Genomic DNA, 23694 nt, shown 5'->3' with positions numbered 1-23694 from the left:
ACCAGGCATTCAAGGAGAGGAAGAGAGAAATGAATAGATGAAGCATAGGAGACTTTTAGTGCAGTGAAACTATTGTGTGATACTGTAGTGATAAATACATGAAGTTATATATTTTAAAACCCATAACCTCACAATACAAAGAATAAGCCTTCTGTAAATTTAAAAAATCACTTAGGAAGTTGGGATCTTGCAGACTGCAACAAGAAAATCTAACTTTGTCATAAATGTACAAACCAATCTCATCAAAGCGGTTTGGGGAAAGGTGCTGACATCAATCTTCTCACACTAGCTAAAAGGGCTAAGAACATTGGCACCCAAGTGCAAGGAGCAGAACTAGAGTCCAGATCTCAGCCTGTAATACCATTCTCTAATTAAAGTAATCAGGGCCCCTTGGAACAATGAATGATTCTAAGTCTGGAGAAGAAAATATAAAAGAAGAGCATGGATCATCAGAAAGTAAATGCTAAAAACAAGGAAAGAAACACACAAAACAACAACAGGAGTATGGAAGTGTGTCAAAGGGACACAAGAGCCAACTGAAAGAGTTCCTAAAAGCTAACGCTGGAATAATTTCAACAAGAACATAGGTAGTCTTATATTACCACCCAAAGTATAAAACAAATAAACATACCAATATGAATGAATGAATTAATGAATGTGGAAGAAAGGGCAAGTGTCCCATACAGAAAAATTCCAGAATGATGTATATAGATACTTTCTTTCAAGGAAGTGGATTGTAACACCTCATTCATTAGTGTGGCCTGCACAATGATTCCATCCAAAAAATTACAGCATAGAAAGGGGAAAAAGAAGAGTAAATTTACACTGGAGAAACCTGATATTTATTACTTTAGCCAGGTGATGAAGTTAAAATCAATTCATAATAATTCATTGTGATAGTTCGATACCTGAAATGATGTGACAAAAATGTCAATTTCCTTTGGTGTTTTCCTTACACCCAAAACATAACCCAGTCTAATGGAAAAAGAAAAAAAAAAAAACAAATCTCCATTGAGGGGGCATTGTACAAAATACCTGATCAGTATTCTTCAAAACTGTAAAGGTCATCAAAAACAAGGAAATCTAAGATAATTTCACAGCCAAGAGATGCCTAAAAAGACAAAGCAATTTTATGTATTGTGGGATCTTGGATGGGATCACAGAACAGAAAAATAATATTTGGTAAAAACTAAGGAAATATGAATCAACTAGGACATACAGTGCCAAGATTTTTAGTTAACGATAATATGTCAACATTGGTTTGTTATTTGTAGCACATATACCACACTGAGGTAAGATGTTACTGAAAGGGTAAATTTTCAGAAGAGTGCACGTATAGGAGAATACTTTGTACAATCTGCTCAACTGTGTGTAAATCTAAAACTGTGCTGTAAATAAAGTCTATTAATAATAGATGAGGGAAAAGATAACCAGAAGAAAATATGTTCAGAAATTATAAAACATATAAGTGACTTGTGGGTTAAAATAGTTTTCTTAGAAAATATTTAGAAATGAAATAAAAATGCTGCACAGCAAGTAGAAAAACCTACATTATAAAACAAAACCTGGAAGGGAATTAAAAAAAAGTACTGTTTATTTTCAAGAGAGAGAGAGAGAGTGGGGGAGGGGCAAAGAGAGAGGGAGACACAGAATCTGAAGCAGGCTCCAGGCTCTGAGCTGTCATCACAGAGACTGATGCTGGGCTCAAACTCATGAACTGCAAGATCATAACCTGAGCCGAAGTCAAATGCTTAACTGACTGAGCTACTCAGGTGTCCCTGGAAGGTATTTTTTTTCTAAATATAATTTATTGTCAAGTTAGCTAACATACAGTGTATACAGTATGATCATGGTTTCCAAAGTAGATTACCACAATTCATCACTTATACACAACACCCAGTGTCCATCCCAAAATTCCCTCCTCACTGCCCATCACCCATTCCCCCCACCTCAAGCTCTCAGTTTGTTCTCGATATTTAAGAGTCTCTTATGGTTTGCCTCCCTGTCTGAAACCATTTTTTTTTTTTTTTTGGTTTCAAGAGTAGATTCCCACAATTCATCACTTACATACAACACCCAGTGCTCATCCCAACAAGTGCCCTCCTCAATGCCCATCACCGATTTCCCTCTCCCCCACCTTACCCTTCACCCTCAGTTTGTTCTCAGTATTTAAGAGTCTCTTATGATTTGCCTCCCTCTTTGAAGCCATTTTTTTCCCCTTCCCTTCCCCCCATGGTCTTCTGTTAAGTTTCTCAAATTCCACATATGAGTGAAAACATATGATATCTGCCTTTCTCTGACTAACTTAGTTCACTTAGCATAATACCCTCCAGTTCCAGCCACGTTGCTGCAAATGTCAAGATTTCATTCTTTCTTATTGTCAAGTAGTATTCCATTGTATAAATGTTAACCACATCTTCTTTATCCATTCATCAGTTGATGGACACTTGGGGAAGGTAATTTTGAACTTAAATGTCTATATTAGAAACTGACAAAGGCTAAAATTTCATGTTACTAAGAACTTTCTAAGAAAGTGATTAAAAATTAGAAGAGTAAATTTAAGAAAATAGAAGAAAGTAAACAATAAGCGTGTAAGAAGAAATTAAAAATACAGAAAACAATTATACAATTGTTTTGTAGACGGTTTGTCACTGAAGCCATAAATTAGTTTTTTTGAAAAGACTAATAAATTGGCAAACAGGGCAAGCCTGTCAAAGAGACTGAGAATGATAATACATAAGAAAACTTTATGAAGACCCTTATTCTAAAAAAATGTAAACTTTGTGTGAAATGGAGAAATTTTAGATGATTGCTACTTAAACTTACTTGAGGGCAAATAGATGCTTGAACAGATCTATTATTATTAAATGTATTGAGTAGGTAATTAAAATTTCCTTCCTGCCACTCATAAAAATTAAAAACCACAAGCAAGTAAAACAAAGAAGTTAATGAACAAACAGTATATTTAAGGTCCAAATATGAAGGAACAAATAATTCCAATCTTGCACAATTATTTCAGAGTAACGAATATGAGGAAATATTCCCTATCCCCATCCTAAAACCTATCTAGATCAGTTTGAGGAAGCAAAATTATAGGCTAATAATATGCATAGACATAACTGCAAACATTCTAAAAAATGTTTACTAGTATATATTAAAAAATAATACAACCTGAACAATTTTAGTTATTCTAGAAATTTGTTACAATTTACATCAAGAAATCAATTTAAAAAACTCAACATATTTAGAAGTTAAGATAAAAAATAATCACTTTGGCAAATATGAAGTTCAGATAAAATTTATTAGCCATTCCTCATAAAACTCCTAGAAAAATTAATCAGGGAAAACTTCCTAAGTTTGATAAAAGGTATCAAATGCAAATCCATAGCATATATCTCTTGTAATGGTGAATTTAGATGTTTCTCCTGTGCTTTATGAGTGAGGATTACTTTTATTCCATATTATACTGTATTGACTAGCTAATCTAGTAAGAAAGAAAGCAAAAATACAGATCTTCCTTGACTTACAATAAGATTATGTCTCCATAAATCCATCATTAGCTAAAAATATCCTAAGTCAAAAATGCTTTTAAGACACATAACCTATTAAACACTATAGCTTAGCCTAGCCTACCTAAACATGCTCAAAGCCCTAACAGTTGGGTAAAATCATCTGACACAAAGCCTATTTTATAATACGCTGTTGAATAGCTCACGTAATTTACTGAATACCATACTGAAAGTGGAAATCAGAATGGCTCTATAGGTACAGACAAGTTGTAAGTGTATTGTTGTTTACCCTTGTGATCACGTGGCTGACTGGGAGTCCTGGCTTGCTGTCTCTAATCAGCATCACAAGACAGTAGCTTACTGAATATTGCTAGCCCAGGAAAAGATCAAAATTCAAAATTCGAAGTATGGTGTCTATTGAACATATATCACTTTAGTACCCTTTAAAGTCAAAAACTCGTAAGTTGAATGAATCATCATTAAGTCTGGAACCATCTATACATTTTTTTTGTAGAGAAAAATTGATCAGTGATGTTTTGTCTATGTGATAAAAAATGGCTAAGTGGCAGGTTGAAGAATAAAAGAGCACAGGGGACCCAGTCAAATCTCCTTACAAACATGCTAATGGCATAGTTCTAGTAAACAAGTGCCTAGTATTTACTAGCAATAGAGTTGTTATTTACGGAATGCTTTCAGCAGGATACACCTGATTATCTAATTCATAACAACAAACAATGAAGAGATCTATTGATCTATGTATGGGTAATGACTCTCTAGAAAATGTCAGGTAAGCTCTGCCTCTATCAGAGCATAACATGAATGGCCCTTTATATGTAAATGATAAGAATCACATATATTACTTAGGACCTTGTATGTAACTTTAGGACATCCCAATAGGGAAACAGACAACCTGCATTTGAGTCCTCAGACCTCTGTCTGCTTTACTAATTATTCACGAATACTTGTGTCCTGAAATTATTAGCAATGTTGTATACTAGGCAAGACCTCTGTTTTGTGCCAGTCTGATTTGATAATCCAATTATTTTATTATCTCATATTTACTTAATACTCAAAATCAGCAGAAAATTATGGAAATTAATAAGATATTGCAAATAGTATTGCACAATGATATAGTTTTGCAGTATTTAATCATATATGTTTATATGTCCATCTTCATTTTACCATAATGCATATTTACAATCTACTTTTACTGTCTAAAGAGTAGAGATTCAAAGATTCAAAAAAAGGGGAGGGTTTAATGTCCACATACACTAAAGGGCACAACAAAAACAAATACATTTTGGGAAGAAGATGCTTATTCAGTAGTGAACTGAAGACAGCATTTTAGATTTACTTGTTTTTTCATAATGAGATCACTGAACACTTTAAATTGGACATAGAAAAAAATTAAAGTGTAAGTTAAGTCCCATGGTGTTTCTTTGCTAGAGTCGAGAACTTCAAGCACATTTCCTTCTCCTAGTTCAGAATCATTTTAATTAAATGACCCGGGAGCCTTTCGGGAAAGATGAGGCACAGAATTAAAACTGTGTTTTAGACCAGTATTGAAAGAGAAAACAGTACAATTCCCTTTGAATGAATATATCGTGCTGTTTATTTCTGTTTCTGTTTTAATGAGCACTTAGCTGCATGATTCTTTTGGCAAAGGACGAGTGATCTCTCTGTTTTTGTTAATGAGTCAGTATGAACAGCTCACTGGGATATTCAAACTTCACAGACTTCTGCAAATGATTTAATAGTATTTTCAGCTCATCATTATTGCTATGTGTCAAAACAGAGTATCTAGAAAGATCACTTAACTCCAATTTTAATCATGTTTCTGTTTAGTTTCATGTTCTTTTTAAAATTCAAAAGAAATAATATTTTATCTACATTAAGAAGCTACAAAAGGAAATGGGGGAATCAGGGTGGAAGAGACTCTGTATGAATAGGATATTAGCTAAATCTAATATATATTTACATGGCATCCTTTTATTTTAAAAGGTCAGAAGTGCTCTGATAAGGCAGAGAAGAACAAATAATTATCTGAATTCAGAATGCCATATTATTAAGACTGGAAGAAACTGGTGTGTTTTTGTTTGTTTGTTTGTTTTGTTTTTTAATAGTCACCGTGCTGGACATTATATCCCCAGGACTTATTTACCTTACAACTGGAAGAAACTTTTGAGATATTTAATGCTCACATAAATTAATGAAGAATAAGAAATAATTAAAAGCTACATTTAAAAATTGCAAAAATAATGTTTTCACTCATATGTGGATCTTGAGAAACTTAACAGGAGACCATGGGGTGAGGGAAGGGGAAAAAATAGTTACAGAGAGGGAGGGAGGCAAACCATAAGAGCCTTTAAATACAGAGAACAAACTGAGGGTTGGCGGGGGGTGGGGGGTGGGGGAGAGGGGAAAATGGGTGATGGGCATTGAGGAGGGCACTTGTTGGGATGAACACTGTGTGTTGTATGTAAGCGATGAACCACGGGAATCTACCCCCAAAACCAAGAGCACACATTACACACTAAATGTTAGCCAATTTGACAATAAATTATACTAAAAAAGTAATAAATTTAAAAAAATGAGTTGATTTCAAAGGTTTGCAGACATATTTTGACCAATTAATAGGTCAGAGAAAGATAAACAGTTAATCTTAGCCAAAATTCTGAGTCCAGGCCATGTGATACCATTTCAATGAGAACTTCTTTAATGTAAGTCTTAGTAATTTGTTTGCTTTTCAACTTCTAAGGCTCATGATAGATTGCTCAGGTTAAAACCTGTCCTTATTAGCCTTAGAATGTAATTTTTCATTTTTATAATTATTTCCAATCAAATCTTAAAACTGGAGGACATAAGTCTTTAATAGTTCCTTCATAGTCAATTAAAAGTGCTCGAATAAATGAATGACTACATGAATGAAACAAACAAAAAACCCCAAAGTTAATTCCTTCTATGATAAACATTTGAACATATTTGAGTTACTACTTTAAAAATTCCAAATGTTTTAGTATCTTTAGAAAAGATGATTTCTTTTAGAATAAGTGTTCTTAACAGGATTAATAATCATAATAAGTAACGTGCAGATGGAGCAAATAAAATTTTTTTCAGCCTTTAATATAGTTTAGGGTTCATCTTATTATGCAAGTCATGAAAGTAAGAGAATGAATGGTATCTTTTATATGATCTCTAGAATTCCTGCTCAAAGACTAATGATTATGTAGTTAAAGCAAATACACTAGGAGATATGAATTCTGATATTATTATTCTAATTTTATGTATATTTTTATTCATATGTATACATTTCATAATTTTCTTGAAGTACATTGTAAATAATGGAGATCTTGTTAATGTAAAGCCTTCATCCCATTTATTCATACACAAAGTGATGGATAAAATGAAAGAAAAATTACATCCCAGGTGATAGTGTTTACAGCAAATGATGCATAATTAAAAACATTTTTTTGCTACTCACATTATCATTTGATGAAATGGCCTCATTTTAATGAGGGAGGGTATAACTAAGTCCTATAATCAGAGGTTTTGCTGTGATCTCAACTATGAATTGATGTGTATAAAAACAATCTGTCCAAACTTCAAGCTTTGGAATATTTATATTAGCTTCAGCAAAATTCTATACAGGGTAGTTTTTGAACATTAAGATTTCTACTAAATAGACAAATACAAAGATAATGAGTAGCTTAATATATTATTCTCACTTAATAAGTAAAGACTGAAATAGTTTAGTCTAATAAGTGACTGGAAACGATAAATCTTAGATGATGGTTTTATTTGTATAAGTAAAATTTGTATATTTGAAATATATTTAAGATATTCTAAAATTTTGATTAAAAGAAATTCTCTTCAATCTTTACTCCTTATCCTATTTTTTAGCTAATTGTTCAAACTGAATGAAACCATCCAATGATATTAGATTTTAGTTTATTATTACATTTTTTGTTTTTTAAAGAGAGAGAGAGTGTGTGAGCATGGGATAGAGGCAAAGTGAGAGAGAAAGAGAATCTTAAGCAGGCTCCATGTTTAGTGCAGAACCCGACATGGGGCCCCTATCCTACTACTCTAAGATCATGACCTGAGCCAAAATTGAGTCGGATGCTCAACAGAGCCACTGAGGCACTCCAGTTTTAAGACTTTAAAATGACAAATATCATCTTTTATAAATTAGCTTTATAAAGCAAACTCTAAAATTAGTTAACTAACCCATAATACAATGAAAGGCTTTGCAAATATCTACTCTAAATCTGTATTTCATTTATTTGTCTTCTCTAAAACACCTTTTATGGTATGCATTGTAGATACTGAATATTTTTCTCTCTAAATGAATAAAATAATGAATCTAGAGTCTAAAATATTTTGAACTAATTTTTTTCTGAAGTAAATTAATAACTCCTTTTTATTAAAAAATTTTTGTTTAATGTTTATTTTTGATAGAGTGACAGAGCGTGAGTGGGGGATGGGGAGAGAGAAAGGAAGACACTGAATCCGAAGCAGGCTCCAGGCTCTGAGCTGTCAGCACAGAGCCCATGCAGGGCTTGAACCCACGAGCTGTGAAATCATGACCTGAGCCAAAGTCAGATGCTTAACTGACTTAGCCACCCAGGCACCCCTCTATGATATACTTCTATACCAAAAGAAATGAATCTTATAAGCACATAAATTCAGTGTTTGAAAATTTAGGATACGAATTAAGAAATGCTTTCAAATGATCTAAACATTCAAACCATAACAACTGAGTATGAACACAAGTACCAAGTAACTGAGTGCCTTATTTCCAATGTTAAACCTTGTTACCCTTTGTCAAATTTTTTATATATTCTGGAACAAACACTCATTATCATCAGACATATATGTTTATTTTCTGCTTAATGTTATGTTCTTAAGTCTTTAGAATGTATAGTATTACAGTGGATACCTTTAAGATATAATCGTGGATAATATCCCTTACATATTAAATTGAAAATAAATACATAAATAATGAAATTTATCTTCAATTGACTATTGAAGCATTTTTAAAGAATATATCTGAATTTTCAAATAGGTATGAAAAATTATTTTTTATTTGGCTATGGTAATAAAACAGGATGGTATTGATGAAAGAATAAACACATAGATGAATGGAACATAAGAGAGAACCTAGAAATAGACCTCCATAAACATAGACAAATGATCTTTGACAAAGGAGCAAAGGCAACACAATGGAGAAAGACAGTCTCTTCAACAAATGTTGTTGGAATACCTGAACATACACATGCAAAATAATGAATCTAGGCACAGACCTTACACTTTCACAAAAATTAACTCAAAATGGATGATAGATCTAAATATAAAACTCCTAGAAGGCAACACAGAAAGCCCAGGTGACATTGGGTATGGTGATACCTTTTTAGATACAACACCAAAGACATGATCCATGAAAGAAATAAATGACAAGCTGGGTTTTATTAAAATTAAAATACCTCTGCTCTGCAAAAGACAATGGTAAGAGAATTAGGAAACAGGCCAAAGATTGGGAAAAAATATTCACAAACAAGACATCTGATAAAGGATTGTTTTCCAAACATACAAAATATTCTTAAAACTTAACAATAAGAAAATAAGCATCCCAATTAAAAAAATGGGCCAAAGACTTTTAACAGACAACTCGACAAAGAAGATCTGCAGTGATAAATGAACATATGAAAGGATACTTCATATTATATGTTATCAGGGAAATGTGAATTAAAACAACAATGAGATAGCACTCATATCTGTTAGAATGTCCAAGAGCCAGAGCACTGACAACACCAAATGCTGGTGAGCAACAGAAACTCTCACACATTGCTGGTGAGAATGCAAAACGGTATGGCCACTCTGGAAAAAAGTTTGGTGCTTTCTTACAAAACTTAAATCTTACATATAATCCAGCAATCACACTCTTTGGTATTTACTCAAAGGAATTGAAAACATCCTCATCAAAACTGCATACAGACATTTATAGCCACTTTACCACAATTGTAAACATTTGAAAGTAACCAAGAAAGAAATTAGCTATCAAGCCATGAAAAGACATGAAGGAAACTTAAGTGCATATTACTAAGTAGAAGTCAATCTAAAAAGTCTACATAATATATGATTACAACTACACGAAAAGACAAAATGGAGACATGGAGACAGTAAAAAGATCAGTGGTTTCTAAAAATGAAGTTGGGAGAGATGAACAGGCAGGGCACAGGATTTTTAGGACAGTGGACATACTCTATATGATATTGTAATGATGGATATGCCATTATACGTTTTTTCCCAAACCCATGGAATATATAACACCAAGAGTAAACCCTAAAATATATTATGGACTTAGGTGATGATAATGTATCCATGTAGGTTCATCGCTGGTAAAAAATGTACTGTTCTGGGGTGCCTGGGTTGCTCAGTTGGTTGAGCACACGACTCTTGATTTTGGCTCAGATCACGATCTCATGGTTCCTGGGATAGAATCCTGTGTTAGTCTGTGCACTGGCAGAGTAGAGGCTGCTTGGGATTCTCTCTCTCTCCCTCTCTCTCTGCCCTTCCCCCGCTCACACACGTGCTCTCTCTCTCTCTCTCAAAATAAATAAACTTTATACATACACACACACACCATTCTGATGAGTGATGTTGACAACAGGTAAAGCTATGTATGTAAGGGGGCAGACTATATGGGAAAACTCTACCTTTCTCTAAATTTTGTTGTAAACCTAAAACTTCTCTACAAATAAAGTCTAAAAAATTGTATTTATTCAGGGGGCGCCTGGGTGGCTCAGTATTAAGCATCTGACTTCAGCTCAGGTCATGATCTCACGGTTGGTGAGTTTGAGCCCCAGTCAGGCTCTGTGCTGACAGTTCAGAGTCTGGAGCCTGCTACAGATTCTGTGTCTCCCTGTCTCTCTGCCCCTCTCTTGCTCATGCTCTGTCTCTCTGTCTCTCTCTTACAAAAATAAAATAAACATTAAAAAATAATATTTTAAGAAGTATATTCAGGGAAAAGGAAAAAATAAAACTATGTTCAATAAGTTTGTTTCTATCTTTCCTGCTAAATATTTTTCCTTTACAAATAAACAATGAAACCACCAATATTAATTATGACACAGGTAATAGTGAACAAAAATCTAATCAGAAATATAACTAGATAGAATTAAAGTGCCCTTTTGTAGGCAGATATATGAGAATAGAATTTCAGGTTTGCATATCTGTTTGTATTCAGAGAAAGACAATACAAGGAACTGTATTGGAGTGGAGAAAAAGAAGTCAGGACATCTTTGCTCTTCCATCATTTCTCATCCTCTCTCATTCAATCCACACAGCTTTTTCATCAACAAAGAGCTGTATATTAACCTGTCTTTCTCAGACTCTTTTACTATTGGCACAACATGTGGCCTGGATTCACTAAAATTACTGAACAAAGATTTGCACTTTAGGAACACCTTTCCCACTAAACAATTAGAATGTGATAGAAAGTTGAGAGAAAATGCCCTTACGTGTCAAACATCAATTTTTCTTTGCAGTAGAATCTTATTTAAAAAAATAACAAATTTATGTGGAAATGTTGCTTTGATTTCCAGAAATAATAGTTATGAAATAAATTTTGATGAATAGAAGCAAGAAATTCCTGCAGAGGCTGACCTTCAGAAAGTTCAATCATAACCTGTCAAATAGTTTTTATTCCTCATTGTAATTTCTTTCTGTTATCTCCACACACAATGAGCAAGATTTTCAACTGTTAGCAGTTTGGGTTTTCCTAGAAGTATTGACTTCAAGTCATTTTTTTGTTTTAGAAAAAAACACTGCAATATGACTAAGATTTTGTCAAGGTCATACCAACTTACAATTTTGAATTAGTGAGCTGAAAACCAAAAGGACACTCACTATTCTACATAACAATTTTTAAAAAAATTTTTTTCAATGTTTATTTATTTTTGAATGACAGAGAGAGTGTGAGAGGGGAAGGGACAGAGACAGAGGGAGGCATAGAATCTGAAGCAGGCTCAGCACAGAGTCTGATGCAGGGCTCAAACCCATGAACCATGAGATCATGACCTGAGACGAAGTTGGATGCTTAACCGACTGAGCCACCTAGGCACAATTAACAATGTATTGTTAATCCTGGGTAAAGTTACATTTTGCAGACTATTAGGCATATGTACAATCTAGACAGAACTAATAAATAGGAACAAATTTTCCCATCCATTTAATTTCAATACCCTAGATTTTGGTTAAAAAAACATAGGAAAATGCCTTTGAAATTAGAGAAACAAGTGGACCCTTTTCCTGAAAGTAAAATAAACCCAAGAAAAAAAGAATAACAATTGGAGTTTCCCTACAGAGGACAATGACTTAGAGACATCAGAAATAATATGTTAAATAGACATAAGAGAACTCAATCAATTTGCTGGATATCTTAAATTAATTTTTGTTTCAGTTTATGAACTAAGCTGACATGGTTTTAGAATAGATTTTCCTTGAACCTCAGAAGAAAAAGGTGGAGATATTTACATTGGGCTTTAACTAAGCCACAATGAAGTATCTGTGATAGCTATAACTGAAAATATAAGCTTAAAAATAAATATTCTGAAGATTTATAATTGAACAAAAATGGCTTCTTGCACTCTAACCAAGGCTAGTTTACAAAAAAATCTAAAACCATACTAAAACTTTTAAAATATTTATGCTTCTATTCACTCTCTCTACTGTTAATGTATTCTCCAGCACCATTAAGTTTTAAGAAGCATTTGTTTCTAAGTAGCAGAGATTGAACTCACTTCTCTTTTTACATTCCTACTTAAACCTATTATTGTCAGGCATTGGTTTCCAACCATTCCGAAAAACCTCTCATGTCAAGTTGTCCACATTTCCAAATCCAAAATCAGGTAATCCTGTCTTTGTGACTCAGTTGTTCACTGCTACTCCTTGACTATCTTGTTTGTCTCTATCCTCATGGCCACACTTGTTCAAGCCCCATAGTTAGGTCCTTTACATTTTCCCAACTTCTAGTTGTATGCTAAGGGTTTATTCCTTTTCTCATACCTCTTCTCTATCTCTACTTACTCCCTAGATGACTATCAGCTTCATGGTTAACTCCGTGGTTACACTATATTTAACTGCATAATTACCATCTCCATTTAGATGCTTAGTAGGCACCTCAAATCTGACATGGCCACAAATGCCTCACTCTTGCCCCACAAACATTTATTTTTGTTAGTTTTCTTCAGCACACAATATCTGATTTATCTACGTACCTGTTGGCATTTCCATGCCGTTCAAACATCAGATTCTCACCAATTTTCACAGTGGGTACAATTATTCCTTAACTCAAGCAACTGTCATGAATGTAGCATTAATCTCCCACTGTCTTCTTTTTGCCATTATTACTTCCTTCCTTCCAATTCACTCTCTTCATGACAACTAGAGTGATTTTTTCAAAACAGCAAGTCACATGATCTTACTTTCCAGATGGAAATCTTTTAATCATCCCACAGCATTTAGAATAAATCCTATACTCTTTATCATGGCCTACAAAAATCTACCTAATCTGGCCCCAAATTTCTTTTCCGAATTTATCTCCTATAGATTTCCCTAGCCTATGCTTTCTGGTAGTCTCATTGGCTTTCCTTTGTTCTTTAAAGAATCTAATTACAATCTTGTCCCTGCGTATTTTAGGAAGCATTCCTCCTAAAGTATTCCTTTAGCACTTGTTGGCTCACTTTAAAGTTTTGCTTAACTGCCACCTCATCAGAGAGGTTTTCACTTTTCCCCTTATGTAAAATGACAGCTATCTACCATTTAGCAACTCTCTTTTTATTTTTCCTCAAAGTTGTAAATATCTAGATTTAAAAATTGAGTTGTTAGTTTGCTTCTTGACTTACCAAAATTAAATTCTGTGAAAATAAAATTTTTTTTTTACCATTACTCACCTAGATTAGTTCTTCATTTGTATATTTGTAAATATACACATTTGCTGACTAAATGTGTGTATAGTATGCATCTGTGTATGTGTGCCTATATATGTGTGTGCACAAGTACACACATACACACACACACAAATATAAAGAGAGAATTCTGCCTGGTTTCTTTCTCCCTTCCTCCCCCTCCTCCTCTTCCTCCTCCTCCTCCTCCTTCTTTTTTGTTTTGTTTTGTTTTGTGGTTTTGGTTTCTTTCTTTTCTAGTTTGCTCAATGAGCTCTGGAAAGATGAAATGAGTCAGAAGATGACAATAGTTGGAAAGTTTGTATTTCCTATTTCCTTCATTGTAACAAAATTTAATCATCTCAGTAAATATATTTCTTGTGTTAAAACTATGTATTAGAAAGTATATACTATTTACAATAGCCAAGACATGGAAACAACCTACATGTCTATTGACAGATGAACGGATAAAGAAAATGTGATATATATACATATATACATATATATGTACATTGAAAAATTATTTGGGCATAAAAATGAAAGAAATTCTGCCATTTGCAACAACACAGATAGAACTTCAGGGAATTATGCTAAGTGGATTAAGTAAGACAGAGGAAGAAATACTGTTATGCTCTGACTTATAGGGTCTTAAATAAATGAACTCTGAAGCAGAGAACACATTGGTGGTTGCTATAAGCAGGGGGTGGGGTGGGGAACATGGGTGAAAGTGGTGAAAAGGTACAGATTTCCAGTTATAAGATAAATAAGTTCTGGGTAATGTGCAGCATGGCAGCTATTATTAAAAATACTGTATTTTATATTTGAAAGTTGTTAGAAGAGTAGATCTTAAAAGTTTTCATCAGAAAGCTTTTTCTCATGGTAACAATATGAGGTGATGAATATTAACTAAACTTATTGTGGTAATCATTTCACAATATACACATACAATAAATAATTATGTTGTACACTTTAAAAAAAGAAAGAAAATATTAAATACATCCATGTCCATCTTTCTTGAATACATTCATAATCTGAAAATTTCTGATGAAGTCATTGAATAGTTCCCTTTTGTCCTGCCAGTTCTCTTTATGATTTCAGGAAATGCATATAATTACAATAAATGTATTAGAAACATGCATTGTATTTACCATAAAATAACATCTTTCATAAAGATATAAAGTATCTTTTCCTCTCTCAGCTACCAATGACGGTCTTAATATTATTATTCTTCCATGAAAGAAAGAGACAATTTCCTGAAGGTTTTTCACAGTATAAAATTACAAAAGCTCAGCTTCAAGATGAAGTTCCCTGAGTTACATAGCACAATTTTCACTACACTGGTGCCTTGTGATTTAATATGCTACTGATCTGACAGATATTGGACATACCGTGAGGGAGGAACGTTGCTTGAACTCACAGTGAATTTTTTCTTCAGGTGCTTGAAAAGTCCACAATGTGGATGTTAATGTCAGTCACTCTTGCACTCAAAATTATAATAAGGGATTTCTAGGGCTTGGAAATAGTCAAAAAAGAGTATTTTCAGTGAAGTGGTGGTCTTCGTATACAGAACCCTCCAAGGATAATCTGAAACTACAAGGATGGTCATCTTTGTGTTTCCATTGACTAGGCAATTTTAGAATTTAGTAAGTTAAGTTGTAGAAAGTGGAGAGTAATGCACGTGATTATTGACTATTGCAATACAAATATACTTTGCCCAATAGAGATACAATTGATTTTGCGCTTTACAAAAGATGACCCAAAATATTACATTTTATTGTCCTATATGGTATCAACCAGCTTTTATGCATTAAAATATTAATACTAGCATTCCTTACTGACTATATAGCATATATACGTTATAGCATATGTATTATGAAACTATATAGTTGGTTCTTTAAATGATCCTTTGAATAAGCTTAGTGTCTTATTGCTTTCCTAATTAAAGAGCTGAATAAAATGTTTGAACATGTTATTTTACATTTCATGAAGGTCATGATTTTACCTTTTGAGGGAAAAGAGGTAAGAAATATAAACCATGCATATGTATACATATATGTGCATGTGTTAATTTATGTGTGTGACACTTCCCAAATAAAACTTTCATCATTTCATTTGCTATATTTCTTTGTTTTACTGTATAAAAACATTGTGGCCAGAGATAAGCTAAATAAACACTGTGTGGTGTTTTCTTTGAAACATTTTGTCCTTACACTTTTTAAAACAATGCTATATATATATATATATATTATTTTCCCCCTTATTTCAACCACAGTTGGATTACAACATTGATAATAACATTTCTTATGCACTCAAGGGCAAAAAAGCTTGTAGCCCATAGTAATATTTGGGGTGAAAATAGAGTTGGGGTTAACATCTAGCACATTTTCTTTTTATCAAATATGTCACTTAAGCTTTTAGCACACATCTTTGTTGATACAAAATGATATATTTTGTAAATTAAAAATTTCACTGGGGCGCCTGGGTGGCTCAATGGGTTAAGCGTCCAACTTTGGCTCAGGTCAGATCTCACAGTGGGTTTGGGCCCCACTTTGGGCTCTGGGCTAACAGCTCAGAGCCTGGCGCCTGCTTCAGATTCTGTGTCTCCCTCTCTCTGCCCCTCCCCTGCTTGTGCTCCACCTATTTTTCTCCCAAAAATAAATAAACAGTAAAAAAAACTTTTTTAAATTTCACTGATCTGCTAGCAAAAGCAGTTTTTAGTATTGTGGAGAGAATTTTTGTCAGATTTTGTGACATGAATCATGCTTCCTTAGTTGGAAACATCATGCTGATGATTTGAACTTTACTTTTGATGCATTGGGGAGTGTCAATAAAGAGGTGTCAACTGTTTCCCTATTAATATCCTACAAATAATAAAAATAGTTGTCCCCAACTGAGTCACAGGCAGCATTTTCCAAATTGCTACAAATAAACTGAGATAAAATTTGAGCAGGATGAGGGAGTATTGCACCATATCATATCAGAATTTCCTAAAGAGCAAAATCTGTATGAAGACAATAATTTGGGAGTTAATATATTTATTTAGACAGATTTTTTAATTGAATGTATTTTGTATGTATTATAGTGCCTATTGGATCCAAGGTATTTAGGTAAGCAAGTAATTGATAAGGAGTAACATTAAATAACAGTGACAATGGTTTCCCCAAAAAACAAAAACATAGACACAGACATATGTATTTGTGTGTGCACCTTACGTATATATTGACATTTATGTCTATATTTCAATGTACAAATACACATGCACATTAACACACATCTTTAATACATGAAGCTAATATACTATGGTATGTCAACTATACTTCAATAAAACAAACAAATAAAGATACACCACTTTGGCTTAAAATGATTTTTGTTGTTTTACAAAATAAAATTTTTACTGGTAACAAACACAAAGGGGTAGAGGGACATTCTTTTCGTGGTTTACAATTCATAACTGACAATTATAAAATGAAATCTCTAATACTAGTTGTATTTTTCTACTGTAGTCTAGTTCTTTAACGCTTTTTCTCATAATTATATTTAGATAACATAGGGCAGAAACATTTCGTATTTTCACACCCTCAACAATGACTACTCAACAGACAGCCACCATCAGCCTAATAGATGGTGGAAGCTGGAAAGGAAAGACTTGAACTTCACTGGGAAAGGTTTATGAAAATGGCTTCAGTTCAGATACTGGAAATGATTATTTTATCCAGAGTATGCCTCAAACTCAATAATGGACAAGATTTACTGTTTAATTCTATTCAAATCATGCCCTTGAATAGGAAATGTCAAAGCAATACAGTTCCACGATTAGCTAGACACATACGTGTACTTCTGTTGGGGCAGGCACTTTTTGACAGTGGGCAGGCTCTGCAGGAGGAAATTCTATGTCCTTTTGTTGTTCTTAACCTCAAAATGATTAAACAAAATAATAAGGGTACAATTAGACTGAAGCACACACCACAAGAAAAATCCCAGGGAAGGTGTTTGAAATGAATTGAATCATGCATTGCTTTTCGCATACCTCATATTTTCTTATTAACTTTTAAATATTATTTTGCAGGTGAAAACTTGGACCCAACTATCAAGAAGTGATTCTTTTCTCAAGTATCAGATTAGTGAACAGAAGTTTAAATTACTAGGAATGTTCACATTTGAGAATAAGTCTGTTCCATTTTTATAGCAATACAAGTCCCTGCAGGACCAGCAAATTCCAACAACCTGGCCCAATCGTGACTTCCTCTGGAGCAGAGAACAAAACAGCATGCTGTAAAGCACCGAATCTTGACTTGCTGGGGAAGGTCACTTCAGTGCCTTTTGGGAGATACTTCAGCCATACTGAAGCCGCTAAAGCAAAAATCAAAATGTTTGTGGGGCAGCAGCAATAAGGCAATCATTCCCTTTCCTATCTCTTCATAGCATCAGTGTGACAAATCTCTTACAGTGAAAATAACTCTGAATTGCCCATAGGCTGCCGGGTGAGAAGACAGACACAGTGTGGCTTTAGTTTAAAGGCAGAGGAATAGGTCAAGGGTTTAGAGGAAAACTTTTTCTTTTTACCAGATGCTGAGTTTCCCACTTAAAAAAAATTTTTGTTTTAATCTCACTGACTAGAATTCAGAATGACATAACTTCACTGGCAACTATTCTAATCATCATTTTTAACAGTATGATTAACATACTGTTATATTTGTTTCCAGTGTGCAGAATAAAGATTCAACAATGCTATGTACTACTCAGTGCTTCTCTATCTCGAAACTGTGGCTTATTACAAAACCTTAAATGCAATTATGACTGTAGCCCTTTTATATTCATATGGGAAGGACTAATTAGGTGTCTAAACTGTGCAAGATGTTGCACTAGATGCTGTGAGGAATGAAGACATAAATAATCCTTGCCATTAAAGGGTTATAATCCAATGGCTTTCAAGTTTCAAAGTTAAAAAGAAAATATTCTAAAAATGAACCCTGAATTGTGAACTTGTGATCACCTCGGTACACCTGTGCCTCTTCCTCTTTTTTAATTCTCTGTTAGCAAGTCTTAGTGATGAGAGCTTGAGAGAGAGTTTGAAGTTACCCAAAGAGCATGGGGATGAGAGAAACAGATTTTCCTTTGAAGCTTAGAGTTCAAATGCAACACATAGTCTGTCATAACACAGATTTGCAAAGCTACACGAGGCAGGCACACTGCTCTTAGGTCAAGATTACCTGGATATGTTTTAGACTTTATTAGCCTTTTTGAAGCAAAAATAGATCCTTATTGGGAAGCCTAAATAAAGGCAGTCTCAAAGGCAAAGTGTTAGTGTCCCAAACATTCTAGGAGAAAAGAAATTTTAGTAAGTAGTAATAATGAAACTAGTTAAATCTCAAGCTTTTACTATTTTCCATGTACTCTGCAAAGTGTGGTCATGCTCATTCTCTCATTTATTATCCCTAACAATGAATATTTGAGTTAATCGAGCCTTCGCATATTTTACCCAAGGCTGGTAATGGTAGGGCTAGGATTCATTCCACCAATAACTCCTGCATTTCTCCCTGAATGTGGTGGCCCTTGGAATCACATCTGTATAGCAATGCATCGATTGTGGTCTCTTTGTCCTTTTTAATTCCATTCAGGAAGTATCCAAATCACATGTAGGGTTTTCCTACCTGAAAGTTAAGTGCTGGTAATATGGACTTTGTTTCTTGTGGAGGGTTGTTTTTTCTATTGGAAACCAAAGTGATTGCTTTTTTCCTCAGATAGGTTAATATGTTTTTGTTTTGTTTTGTTTTGTTTTGTTTTGTTTTGGTTGCAAGTAATAAGTATTAATCCAGGGTTTGTTATGTTTTTCCTTTAAGTTCATTTATATGTAGCAAGGTGAAATATCTCTCAGAATCCCAGGAAACGGTCTATACATAAGTTGTTGGAAGGATTACTTTTATCTGAAAGCTACTCAAAATCAGTATTGCCATTTCCATACGCTCCTTCACTTGTCACATGGCCACTCACATCTCATTCTTTGTGTATTGTTTTTGTTCTTTTTGCAAACCAGCTTTCTCAACTTTTCAATGTACTTAGCCACAACTCCATTATATTTTCAAGTGTTAGATCTAACCATTGTCAGACAGTAGACAGATTTTTTTTTTTGTATCTCAACTTTAAGTTCTCAAGAAAAAGATCTGAATTATTTACCTACAAATTTCATTTCTCCTACTTCATTCAAAGTAGCCAAGGTGTGGAATCATGTGGTAGCACCACTGGTAGCAGTCATGAGGGTGAGGCTGTTGCTCAGAAAAGGAAGAATATATTTTTGGAAGACATGCCAAAAGATTTGTCACTATCCTACGGAGAGGGGTTATGATGATCATAGAGATTTTAAATATTTTCAGCTACTACAACATTGATTCATGCTAAATTAATCAACTAAAACAGTCTATCAGAGTTCATGGCCATTCAGATAGATACTCTGTCTCTAGGCCCTGATCCCTCTGCACATTATCAAAAGTGACTCTTTGGACTTTCAAAATAACAATGCAGACCCAGCCTGAATTTCCTTAGCTTATCTGTGTACAGTATATAGTATCCTAACTACACTAAGAATTCGGAACTAGAAAGGTCTTCATGATAATTTTTGTGAGTTTGATCCTCCAGGAAATCTATGATCAAATAAAACATTCTTTGGCAAAGGATATTAATAACTGGTAAGATATTCTTAAAATATATATACACATGTTTCCCAACACACAACGAAACATATATGTAATATATATCTTGTGCTTTTAGATACTTAGGAAAAATCAGAAGAACAACTTTCTCAGATTTACCTCAGAGATACATGCAGACAGGCATTCCAGAATCTTTTTATAAAATATATGCCACTAACTGTAAAATTAAGTCAATACTATTTCCTGATGGATTTTAATGTTCAAATCAAGTATCAATATGTGAATATTGATATATTTTGCATACATACATATATATTATGCATTATTATGTAAGAAAAAGAATGATATTTCCATCAAAAACTTTCCCTTAACTAGTGTGCAAGTGGACCTGGAAAAAAAAAAAAGGCAAGGGCAGGTCATTGAGTTTAGTATGCATTAGTTAGTGATACATGTAAATGAAGGCTAATATACTCCATACAACAGCCTTTTCAAGCATAGTTTTGTTGGCATGAAAGAACAGAAGGAATAAAAACAAAAAAGAAACAAAAGAAACAGCAAAAGAAAACACATCTACCATTGATTCATAAGCCCTCAACATGATCACTTCCCTGTTTGCTTTCTTATGCTAAGTAACTCTAATGTTAATGGAAAGTTAGTGCAAATTCATGGGTTAAAAATGTACCTTTTATGGGGCGCCTGGGTGGGTCAGTCGATTAAGCGTCCGACCAGCTCAGGTCATAATCTTGTGGTTGGTGAGTTCAAGCCCCACATCGGGCTCTGTGCTGACAGCTCAGAGCCTGGAGCCTACTTGGATTGTGTGTCTCCCTCTCTCTATTTGCTCCTTCCCCACTCACACTGTCTCTCTCTCTCTCTCTCTCTCTCTCTCTCTCTCAAAAATAAATAAACATTAAAAAAAGTTAAAAAATGTACCTTTTATTAATACCCAAATGATATGCAGATGACATTTGTGAGTGATGAGTCAAAAAGGAAAATATTTATAAATTAGTGATAAGTAAAACCGCTATATCATATCAAGTTAGCTAAATATATGAAGTTGCACTGATAAATGTAAAACATATGAGAAAATTGTACTATTCACTTCGGACATCACCATTTTAAACACATCTTTATATAGAGTGTTGAAAAAAATCAATCTTGGATTTACAAATGATAGGGAAATGAAAATAATATTAAAATGAACTATATTATACACATATTAAGTACTTGTTTCACCAGTCAGCATGGATTATTTTTACCATGTTAAATTAGCTGTTTTTCATATTGTAATGGTAGTTCAAATGGGAAATGGTTTCTCTAGAGAATAATGAATAAATTTATTTACATTTAATAAATATCATTAGTTGTTTAAAACACTTAAAAAATAATAAATTTGAAGACATTTAGAGGATCACCACCTGTAGAATATAATTTTAAAATTACTATCAATTATTAAAAGGCAACTCACTGGTATTTTTTCGTGCTGGTTATTTATTTCAGACTTTACCTTTGGTGCTTTTTTTTGTTTTTAATTGTCTTAAGTCATCAAATTATCATTCCAGAATGACATCTATAAAAATTATATAACAAAAAATAATAAAAGTATCATATTTAAATAGTTTATACCATTTAAATTATTATACAAGTACAGAAATATCAGATTTTTTTGGACACTTTTTTCTTACCTGCTTGTGAGCATGGTCATATGAATTAATGTGATTGTCAAACTCTTGATGCTTATAGTACTGCTTGTCACAGAGTTCACAGTAAAAGTTGGCCTTCAGATCTTCCAGAGCTTTTGCTATGGTGTTCTCCTTCTCAGCATAATCCTAAAAATTAAAATTGCAAGGAAGGCAGCAATTAGTTCTTCCCTAAATTGACTTTGTTCTGACAGTTGTCAACTTTAGCATAATAATTAGAGTTAGAAACAGAATATAACAAAGAAAAATAAAGCAAATGCCAGCAGACTAAGTCAGAAGAAATTATGAGCTGAAGAGCATAAAAGATTAACACAAGAAGCCAAGATAAATGGTGGGAAGAGTAGCAAAAATGTGCAGAAGCAAATCAGACGGAGAAATAGAAGCCCCTTGTTTGAACAATTTCCTGTGCTGTGTTGGCAAAGAAGAAACCAAAAATCATATAGTTATGTTGATTCAACCGCTGACTTCTGGCAATGGCTTAGTTAATATAAAACTTGTAAATTCTAAACAACACCTAAAATGTGTCCTGCATGAAGAAGTCCATATTGGTGCACAAATATTCAAGTTTGGTATTTTTGTTTGCTTGTTTCTTTAAATATCTAAATAGTAACATACTCATCCCAAGTAGATTTCCTTTGACTAATGTTTTCATCTTGACCCATATCATTTTAAGTCGAACTTTAAAAAATTCTCTAGTCTTTAGAAAATAGGATTCTTTTCTGCAAGTTATTTGCCTAAACTGAAAAGGATTAAACTGTATAAGCAGATTGCTTTCATCATGCTCACAGTAAATAAAGATGGCTATATAATCAAACCACTGAAAAAATGAAAAATGTAGTCAGTTATTAGCTTTCATTTATGAAGCATAAAATAGCAAAATGTTTGTGGTTTTTAGGTTTTCTCAACTCTAAATTTACTTGCTGTTTCACTGAACCTTAAATGTCAATGTTGTTAGACATAAATAAATTTTACATGTTGAAACATTGTTCAAGTCTTTTGCTGAAGTGCTGATATGAAGATCTAAACTTCAGTTCTTGCCAGAGAATATATTATGTTTCTAACTTAAAGACTCTCTCATACTCAACTCCTTTACAATTCAAATTAAGGACATATTCAGGCCTTTTATGTGCTAGTATAAGAAACTAACTGTCTCAGCCAGTGGGATATGGAGATGAAATGACATAGTCCTCTCTATATCAATGGCCATTGTCCTCTTTCTAAATACACAAGCTAAAAAGGACTCACAGTTTGAATGTTTAAATTGCTTCTATAAAATACAAAAGTGGTTTACTAATTGTAATTTAATGAATGACTAATACTTCCCTTACTTTATTGTACTATGTGCACACATCACATATCAAAATTCACCCTACTTTTGTATATTTATCTTCTGAAATACATTATAGTAACTGATAAATATATTTGCCATAGTCTATAAATACATAACTCAGTTTCTCACTATAAAGACAACGATCTATTGTTCTATTAGTTTTATCAACTGCACAGAGGTGGTAAATTGCAAAATCATTCAAATTGTTTATTTATAATTTATCAATTCAATAATTAATTTACCATTTCTCATCAGGTTTGTGAAATATTTCCTATTACTCTTTTTGATTACTTAAGATATTTTTTTTAAAAAAAACAGCTAGTTTAAAAACATGAAAATGAGCCATATATAACTAAACTCGTTACTGAAAATTTACAAAACCTTTAAAATAATACATTGTGGATTAGCCAATTTAAATGAAACAAAAATTAAGTACTATGATTTCATGGCTAAAGTGTGTGAAGCAGAGATAAAATTCCAATCAATATGAGTTATATTATAATGGCAATAGATTTTGGCTCAAAGCTGAATTAGCCTTCAAAATAATATTCTTGAACAGCAATTTCT

General features: G+C 33.3%; 1 protein-coding gene across 1 annotated transcript in view; it reads right to left on the bottom strand.

Moving 5' to 3' along the window:
- The window catches only part of ZNF804A (zinc finger protein 804A), a 283519-nt gene that overhangs the window by 42523 nt on the left and 217302 nt on the right, over positions 1 to 23694 (bottom strand). Inside the window, exon 2 of the mRNA XM_027055135.2 lies at positions 21783 to 21926. Coding sequence (XP_026910936.1) covers positions 21783 to 21926 — 144 coding nt within the window. The remainder of the gene's footprint in view (positions 1 to 21782; positions 21927 to 23694) is intronic.

This window comes from Acinonyx jubatus, chromosome C1 (assembly GCF_027475565.1).
Source record: "Acinonyx jubatus isolate Ajub_Pintada_27869175 chromosome C1, VMU_Ajub_asm_v1.0, whole genome shotgun sequence".
In the NCBI taxonomy this organism is placed as follows: domain Eukaryota; kingdom Metazoa; phylum Chordata; class Mammalia; order Carnivora; family Felidae; genus Acinonyx; species Acinonyx jubatus.
Note: the sequence above shows the minus strand (reverse complement) of the source record. Positions and strands in the feature narration are given on the sequence as shown.